At 44.2% G+C, this 9,787-nt stretch overlaps 1 protein-coding gene across 1 annotated transcript in view; it reads left to right on the top strand.

Moving 5' to 3' along the window:
* The first annotated feature begins 3,448 nt into the window (after positions 1 to 3,448).
* The window catches only part of LOC146182480 (vitellogenin-6-like), a 48,284-nt gene continuing 41,945 nt past the window's right edge, over positions 3,449 to 9,787 (top strand). The window contains exons 1-2 of the mRNA XM_084577611.1: positions 3,449 to 3,680; positions 7,342 to 7,484. Coding sequence (XP_084433737.1) covers positions 3,623 to 3,680; positions 7,342 to 7,484 — 201 coding nt within the window. The 5' untranslated portion in view covers positions 3,449 to 3,622. The remainder of the gene's footprint in view (positions 3,681 to 7,341; positions 7,485 to 9,787) is intronic.

Here is a 9,787-nt window from a genome sequence, read left to right as displayed (position 1 = left end):
CGAGGCATATGCCTCGAATACCACGAAGTACTTCCTTCTGGGCGATATGGTTCATATTAGCAAGAAGGAATAAACTTGCGCAACAACTTGAGGAAGAAAGAGACATGACGACAGGAAAGAGCGCAAAGTACTCACATCTCTTTCTTCCTCAACATTTTGCTCAAGTTTATTCCTTCTTTCGCTCTGCCCCGTCGTCAAGTCTCTTCCTCAACGTTTTGAGCAAGTTTATTTCTCTTTGCGAATACCGATGGCAATTGCGCCTCTTACGGCTTCCGCCGTGGTTAAGAATGTTATGCTATACTCCGTCTGCAGCACTACGAAATATAAGGGTGTCCTTTACCATTGATCAGGGTGGCGCACACTACATTATTGTGCCCATGCTATACAATGTCGCCGTTGACAACAGAAGCCTAGGATCAGTAATTTTAGTGCGCGCTAAGCTGATCAATGGCACAGATAACCTCTACTTTTCGTAGTGTGGCAAACAGCACGCGATTGTGAGTTTAGATGCGGGGTGTCCAACCTCCGAGCTCCGAATGCATAGTATCTGCCGCCGCTTAACGCAAAATTTAAATATATAGGTAAAAACAATATTGGAAGATTTCTCAGCTATTGGGGGTTGCGTTTTTACATTGCTTTGTTTCAATTAGCACTACTACGCGCTATATACTCGGAAGTATGTGAAAGTCGCTGATGCCCTTAAACCTTGCGGACTAAAGGAAGGAAAAAAAGTCCATATAATCGGAAAGAGGCGCTCCTTGGCTGGTCTCACGAGATGAGGAGCAAAGAAGAGAGCGATATCTGCCTGGAGACAAGAGTGCGGCCGCTATAGCTGGCTTTGCCTGCGCTCGTTAATCGCCGAGAGAAGTGAAGAGAGAGACAAATCTGCCTTATCATCTAGTGGCGATGGCAGCTTGTATCACGTGTCCCCGAGCGCAACCAGTGGATGCAAGCCATGGCGGTTGTAAGCCAAGCCGCTCTTCGTTGCCTCCGCAGCATGCCATGCGCAGATGGGGCCCCAGCCTATAGGACAGGACTCGCGACTGCGGCCGCAAGCTAGGCATTATCAGCGACAGTGAGCGCTATTCTCAGAAGAACATGGCAAAGGAAAACGAAAGGCTCCCACGGATGCTCCATATCTGACCCAGAAGCGCGCATTGGCGGGACAGTCTTCAGGGGAAGAAACACTCTTGTAAGAGTACCCTTTGTTGCTGCATATCGTCCACGACAATCTCTGACGAAAAAAACCTGCTAACATTGTGTTCGGCACGTGTCTATAGCAGTAGTTTCCCTTCTAAAACACATGTCTAATGAAGTTCCTCTCAACAGGGCTCCACACACACTTATACACTCCAAACTGTATAGATTTGCATTCGTCTCACATATTTCAGGACGGAGACTTTGGTCTGAAGCTTATGCAGATTATTTTTTCTAAAGAGCGCGAGAGGGCACTACAGCAACTTCAGTGCCTGTCCTGTCTGCCTCGTACTTGTCCGCTACCGCTTTCACACTCCTGGTAAAACTACTGAGTTTCGACTTTATGATGTGACATGTCATGTACATCGTAATTAGGTCCTCTTGGTATCACAACCGCACTCAAACGTACATTCCGGTGCCTCAACAGCGTGCCTAATTTGGCCGGACTAAACGCTGCGGGTGTCAAATTGGAAATGCTCGCGTCCTGTCTCCCATTTTCCGTCTATAACCTCATCCGGGTATCGGAGTTGGTCCAGTAGCAAGCGCTTCGCTTCTCTTCGTCGCTTTAGCCCACAGCGACAGGATACCGGGACGACATATAGCCTAGCTTTAATTATTCCCACATAAAATTTATTCTCTGTTATATCATAGGATAAGCCACGAAACGACCCATACAATTTTTCCAGGTCTCTGTCCCTGTTAATGCGCAAATGGCCGACAGTAGACGAGCATATCGAAAGTTATAGTTAGAGAGAAAACAACAAACATATTCATTGCTGCATTTGAAGGTAGCCAAAACAGGCATTCAGCCTGATTTAGAACCCGCGAAATAAATAAGTATGTAATAAATGTTAAGCAATTAAGTCTGGCTTCAAATAGAGTTAATATCTGCAATTATTCGCTCCTGCGCACACGTTCATCCAAGAAACGTGGCAAATTCTCATCAACCTTCGAGATTCTCTGCACACCCCACTTGATGCGATTTCTCGTAGGACATGCTTGAGAGTTTCTGTTAAGATACTTCACTTCACAGCCGGTCATAGACGTTTTGAGATAGCGGAAGCGGGATTACGGCTTCTTCGAACTAACGGTTGGCTCTTGACCAGTGGAGTGGGACATGTGAAGTGATATTCGGCAGAAAAGAAAATAACACTCAGAATTGCGGTATACTTACACTCAGGTACTCGCTTCGGCTAAATGGTTCAGCCTGGCGTTCTATAAAACTGCTAGACAATCTGTGAAAGTCAGCGTTGCCTGCGGCTATGACGCTGCGTAGTATCTGTTTTCAAGATTTTAAGCTCCCACAACGGGAACTATGGCACGCAACTGGGACAGTAATATTCGTAGGGTTTCTATACCGTCTTAAAATTCGCCTGCTACGAGTGGGCGACAAAGCTACTGCACTGTGAAGGGGGAAAATGCGTGCGCTTTCGAGCATGTGTCATCACTGAGCACTGCGTTGATTACGAAGTGTCCAAGGGTTTTGACTGCTAGTCTCAAGGTCAGCTGTCTGCTTATCAACGGAGGCGGAACGCAATTACTCGTGTATTATGCTACATGAGGACAAGAGTAAAGATGCCTAACTTTGGCCCTAAATTATACGTCGCCCCTAATACCTTAAAGCACAGCTTAGTGTTGTACCCTATGTGACGGCATGCGGTACGAGATTGAAAACTTCAAGATTTTGAGGCATGTTTGAAAGAAACATCATTTCATCGGTAACCAAGGGAAGCCTGCTTAATTTGCACACTGCTCAAGGAAGACCTGTTCCCGGTCTGGGCGCACATATCATGTCCTTCAAAACATGAAACCCACAGGTCTTCTCCTCCAGAAAATGCCACTTGTTATGGCCTTAAAGACTTCAAAAACACAGGTCTTCTCTTCCAGCAAGTGCCACATGTCATGACCTTGAAGACATGAAAAACGTCTCCTCCAGCATGTGCCGCATGAGATGACACGTTTGTTTTCCTTCCACTTTAAAAAGTATCGTTATCGGGGTCAGACGGTGATGCTTCCAGCGACGTACACGGGCATCTCGGAGAAGACCGGACTGCCGCAAGAGATTGTCAAAAACAGGAAGTCTCCCAGCCCTCCTCTGTCTCCACGACAGCCAACGAATCAGCAGTGTTTTTCCTCGCTGCAGCTACCGCGAGATCAGGCGTCACCGCAGGTCTGAATGCGCTTCGCATAGCTAGACTGGAGGTCCTGGCGACATACATTCTGCTAGACGATCTTGGTCCGAGGACGGATTACGCGCTCTTACGTTGGCGACGTGAGAGGCTTTTCCCGTTCATATCAGCTTCTGAGGTCCGCCGCCTTTCGTCACTTAGCGGGCCACGGTCAAGGCTACTTAAGAGATCTCGGCAGGCGCTGGGATCGCCTTTCTTTCGCTCTGTGCCTGGCGGGAGGACGGTGTAACGCCGCCATGAAGGCATTCGTCGCTACCATCGGGGTGCTTCTCATCGCCCTGGGACCTGTCGCAGGTGAGTGTCCTTCGCACGAGTAGCTTCAGGAGATCTCCGCATTGTCCTATGAAGTCCAAGTTACACCACACGGTATAACTGGCAGGACTCATTGGCTACGAAGCACAAAAGTAATGGATACCATCACGGACTCTTCCTGCCGCTCGTGTCAGTGGCATCGCACCGTCCTGTGTCTATGATCTTCCGTTTCCACCGTGCATCCCCAGCAGCGTGTTTTGAACTATCGGTTGCATGGCTACGAACCACAGGTAGCATCAGCAAGTTGCGATGTTCGATGTGGAAACGCACACACTCAAAATGATATTATTGTAATACATAATGTGAAATGCGCTCATAATATCTACGAAGGGCATAGCAAAGACAGGTGGGGATAGGGGGAGTGGGGGAGGGGGGGAGGAGGTTCGGCGTTTGAAATCTTCTTAACGCAGCATCCCACCATTCCTTTCACCGTTTTACCTTTTTACCGACATTGAATATGAATAACATCTCCAGCCCGTGTACTGTGCGATGTCAGAGCACAGTAAAAAAAAAAACACAGGGAGCCGAAAGTTTTGGAAACCTCTACGGAGTCTCTCTTAACCTGAGTCGCTTTGATATGGTAAACTCCATAAACCAAATCAAACAATTTTCAGAGGGTGATCAAAAGCAAACGACGGAGCGGGAAGAAGCCTCAGGAAAAACGTCTTTGTCCAGCTCAAACCCGAAAACGTGGGTTTCAATGACCGCTATGTAGTTTTTCGTGCTTTAGGTGAAGTTTTCTTCCAGCTCCCCTCTCTCTCCCTTGTATAACATAACGCACATTGAGGTATTTGTCACTGCAGCCGCGTGTTTCACTCATATGCACGTCCATAGGGATTTCTTGTTTAGAAGTTTGCTCCACCATGGAGGACTGCTCCAACCATATTAGATTATAAGACGATGCATGCAATGTAATATTAAATATGCCGGCTATTCAGCTGACCATACATTTAACATATCTTTTGGATAGTTCAGATAGGATGTTACCCTGACCCCGTCGCTAAACTGGTCCTCATAATTAATCCTTTCTGGTGACCTTGTCAATAATTTTTGATTAATGGGGCACTTTCGTGTTGCTGAGTACCGTACTACGATTGCTTTGCCTTCTGTGGTGTTAATAAACTTATGACCATTCAATCTGGATCCTAATTTTTGCGTCAGTAGTTTTGGCGGCCTATGTGCCTCTCCCCCCCCCCCCCCACCAAAAAAAAACTAAATATAGCAGAGAATAGGGATGGCTTGATTGGTCTAAGTACAAGAAAGTGAGGCGGTTAAATACTGGCTGCAAAAAAAAATATTTGCTTTACATAATAATACTGGCTATTACGGCTGCCTGGAGTCAAAATTATCTGAAAATTAAACCTGTAATTAAATTCAGCAAATCCTTGTGGGACCCTCGACAAGTAAGTTCATACTCCTAATGATATAATGATATTTAAGAAACCACGTACATTCTCTCCAACTGGCAGAATACAATCACCCCATTTCTCTTAAATTCGTCTAAACTTATATAAAGCTTATATATATATATATATTCTCTCTCTATATATATATATATATATATATATATATATATATATATTCTCTCTCTCTCTCTATATATATATATATATATATATATATATTCTCTCTCTCTCTCTCTATATATATATATATATATATATATATATATATATATATATATATATATATATATATATATATATATATATATATATTCTATATATATATATATATATATATATATATATATATATATATATATATATATATATATATATATATATATATATATATATATATATATATATATATATATATATATATATATATATATATATATTCTCTGCACCCAAATCATGTGTGCACGGCGGTTCGTATGATTCGAGTAATATACATTTTATTACTGACAGGCGTGAAACATATCCTGACAATAACCGGTGGTGAACATCTTCCTAGCTAGAGTCATTTTGTTTGCCTCTTAAGCTCATCGTATACGACCACTCTGCCCTCAATAAAAGATGTCTCCAAATATGATAAAAGACTTTTTTTCCATGACGAATCTGTCAGAAATCATTCTGCTTGCCAGACGAGCTGCATTTTGAGTACGGATGGTGGTGGGTGAGTAAATGAGCAAGAAGGAAACGGTAGATATACATGGGCGTGGCTCTGCTGCGGTTTCCTAGCAAACCATGTTGTTGATTTATTTAATTCGTTGCCGTGAAACTTTCCTCAAACAATGCAAAAGCTTCCACATTAACACCGTCCGCCTGTATTCGTTTTAACTGCCTACATATTTTGCCATTAAAACTTCTTGCTGGGCGAGTTGGTAGTTCATCTTGATATAGGGTTTTTTTTTTTAGCTTGTGTGTGTACGTCTCACCTCTCCTGTCCTTGTCTTTGTTTGCGCTAAAAAAAACCCTACATCAAGGTATTTTCCTAAATCTTTGGGTTTCTACAACAGAGCTAGCTGTTTTCACTTTTATTTCGTAATTCAGATTTTAGTGAAACGTTGTTACTAAGTGTGGATTTGTTTAATACGTGCGTCTTCCTTTCTTTCGAAAGTGAAAAAAAAAAAAAAAGCTTTTGTTCTTTGACTTTTTTCAGTTATCTGTTGTGCACTCTCAGACTAAAACTAGGCGAAGTGCTGTAAGGAAGAAAGATTTCACCAAGAGGACAAGAACAGACAGGTGGCAGCAATAAGCCACTTAGATGAATTGCTTATTAACACAAGAAACGTGACGGTGCACAAGCCATAAAGAAATGATCAGAGTGGAAGCCCGGCAGAGCTGGCCTGTCACCCAAGGTTAAACACCACCGAACAATTATCACCGAACTAGACGACTCACGGCAGTTTCTTTCCTTATTCTCTATAAGATGTTACCTGATAGTTATTAAATATACATAGTCTAAAAAAAATACTACTACACTACAGAGATTAACCAAACAATAACTGCAGCCAAGCACGTGAGGCATGATTACAATTAGCGTCACTGTGATGTTCACGGTGGAAGCCAATGCACTGATCAAGACTGTTGTCACGCCAGGCAACGTTGAAAAGCAAAGACGTGGCAAAACAATTGCAGTATCTATCAACTTACTTACATACGTACCCTTTCACGGTGCCGCAAGCAGAAACAGAAGACTGAAAAAAAAAAAAAAAAAGGGGCGAAAGCCTTTCCTGCGACTTTGTATCCTCATTTGCTTCTTTGTTCTCTTTCTTCATTTTCTTTTTGTTTTTTCTACTTTTCCCTCTTTTCGTTCTTTTTTCCCCATTCCCATCTTTTCTTGCACAATTTTAACGTCTCTGGCTGTTTTGACGTCTGCACACTATATCGTTGTCCTTAACTATTTTGACATCTAATTAAATTTTGTGCTCTACTCAATTAACTATTTACTCCACACCAGCGTTATTTTGCACACAGACACGTTGCTTCACCCTCTACTTCTTACAGCCATTCTTTTACTCATCAATCAATTCATTTCTCGATATTGACAGTGTGATACCCTCCACTGGAGCACAAGGCCTGTCCACACTCATGAGCCTATCAAGGCTTCCGCCTCCTTATCACGCATGCCAAATTGTGCTCTACTGTTCGTTTAACTTACGAAAAAGCCTCACAGTTCACTTTGTCTCTCGCAGGATTTGAAAACGGCAAGGAATATGTGTATAACTACGAGGGAAGGATACAGACACTCAGTCTGGATCAGCCACTGCATTCCAATGGTTTCGCTTTCCGCAGTAAGATATCGATGCAGCCTCGGGGGGAGCTCACGTTCTTCAAGGTAAGACTTTCCAATTACGGTGAGAAAGCACTCATACGCTTACCATCAACGACCGTGCCGCCGCTCTGATTGGCTAAGCGGTTTCGTGAGGTCACAATCACGTGATGCCGCACGGGTAATTCAAAATTATTCTGGTATGTAGTAGCCCTGGCAGTTGTCGATCATCGAGGTTCTCCCCTCGCATCGGCGGCAATCAATAAAACAAAATTTCCGGAGGAGGCCGAAGAGGCTGCCATAGCTTTAGCCATTACCTCCACCACTGCCAAATACATCCTTAGCGATTCTAAAACCGCAAATCGAAATTTTGCAAAAGGAAGGACCCACTCCGCAGCCATCAAAATTTTACAAAGAATCTCCCATACCCGCCTTATCACATTGATCTAGGTCCCTGCCCATTCGGACCATCCTGGGAACGAGGCAGCGCACCAATTTGCCCGAGGATTCGTAGTTAACCGGGAGGTGTGCTGCCCTGAGCTCAGGTCGGCTAGGGAGCGGATGACAACCTACAAAGAAATTACTACCCACTTCAAGAAAGAAAGACAAATCTTCCCAGAACCACATCAATCTCTAAGTAAAACACAACAAGTCACCTGGCGGCAGCTTCAAACAGACACTTTCTTTAATCCGTACATGTACTCCATATGGTTCCCAGAGCAGTCCAGCCCTGTCTGTTCTCTCTGTGGACATCAAAAGGCAGACACACCACACATCCTATACTCATGTAATCAAGACAAGCCATCACAGAGTCTGCAGCTCTCTACCCAATCTCAGTGGGGGGCCGCGCTGCTCAGCTCCGACCCGGAGGTTCTACTCCGAGTCACGGAGTGAGCCGATGAGGTCGCCGAACGACATCGTCGGTCGGCCACCTGGCGTCCGGCCTAGAAGAGGAGCCCACCGCGGGGACGGGAACGCCAACCCACCCCGCGCCTCCGACCTCTTCTTTAATAAAGTTTACCTCCTCCTCCTTCAGAATGCGACTCTCTCCGACGGGCCTTTTAAGTTCGCCAGTCAACAGAGAGAGTGATGGAGCCTTTGACTGAACAGTGACCAGTGACTAACCTCTTGACCTCCTACACTATTCTCACGCTATAAAAGAAAATTGGAGGGTCTCTAAGGTGTCTCTTAAGCGAAGAATCGGGAAAGCCTACCCTTCCTCTCCTATCATTTGCCTCTCATTGTTTTCCTTTTATCGGCGTTCGTTGCAGTGCTATATATAAATATAATTGATTTAGAGGAAAAGAAAGGGGCAGTATCTGGCACACTTCCCTGGCAAGTGTTTGTACGGTACACCATCGCTCCTGTCGCGTGGCGTTCCTTGGCACATGTTCAAGTGTGGCATTGCAGATGGCAGAAACGCTACACAAGAACTGTATTCTCATGGAATCTCGCTGAATACGACAGGTCTCGCGCACAAATCTCGCGAACAACTCTCTCGCAGGGAATTTCTTCCCATCAGCCTAGAAAAGCTTTCGCCTTTAAGAAGAACAGCGGAGCTAATTTCAACCGATTGGTTTCCAGCCTACATGGGTAACGTGAATGCAAGGGTCCTGGCAGGCTGAGTCTGATATCAACAACGCACCCACCGTCTTCTACACGTATGCTAATGGAAGAAAAGCAATGAGAACACCCCCACGCGGCGACTGCTATTGTCCGAAGCGTGCGTGTTTGTCAGTAGTTTAGTTGCTTCACTATTATTCTTGTGGCAGTGGCCAGTTCGTGAGGTCGGCTTGATCAAGAAACAAAACTTACTGTAGTGCAAAAAACTGCAGACTGCTGCGGTTTGATAAATACTGATACTTATACGATTGCTGCCTTCGCGAGCATCGCATTAAATAGATAATCGGAGAAAAAAAAAACACGAATCTGCCCCCGAGTTATTTGTTTTTGGCAAAATATTCTGATCCTCAACCTGATCTACTAGCTGCGCTGTCAAAAGAACTGTTTCTTTTTTTTTCTTTTGCCATAAAATGTTATCAAGTGTCGAGAGTCAGCTTCGGCTAGCAGACAGAGTTGCTGGAAATCTTATTTTTTCAAACATCAGTCATGGCTAGTAGGCGAAAAGAGCTTAAGAGGTTATCTTATTCTCATTCATCTGAAAGTTTTTTTTTTAGGTAGACAGTATACCATTGAGCATTGTTTTCATGTCAAAAGCGAAACGTTTAACAGCTTATGAAGGGTATATACATACACACACACATGTATATATACCACAACGCGTTCACAAGGTGCACCTCTAACACTCCTTGTACCAACGACCCTTCTTTGCCTAAGCACAGCACGCCCGCCTATCATGCAGAGGGCCT

This window comes from Amblyomma maculatum, chromosome 8 (assembly GCF_055883805.1).
Source record: "Amblyomma maculatum isolate TAMU_Amacu chromosome 8, ASM5588380v1, whole genome shotgun sequence".
In the NCBI taxonomy this organism is placed as follows: Eukaryota; Metazoa; Arthropoda; class Arachnida; order Ixodida; family Ixodidae; genus Amblyomma; species Amblyomma maculatum.
The sequence above is the reverse complement of the archived record's forward strand: the minus strand, read 5'-3'. Positions and strand labels throughout refer to the sequence as shown.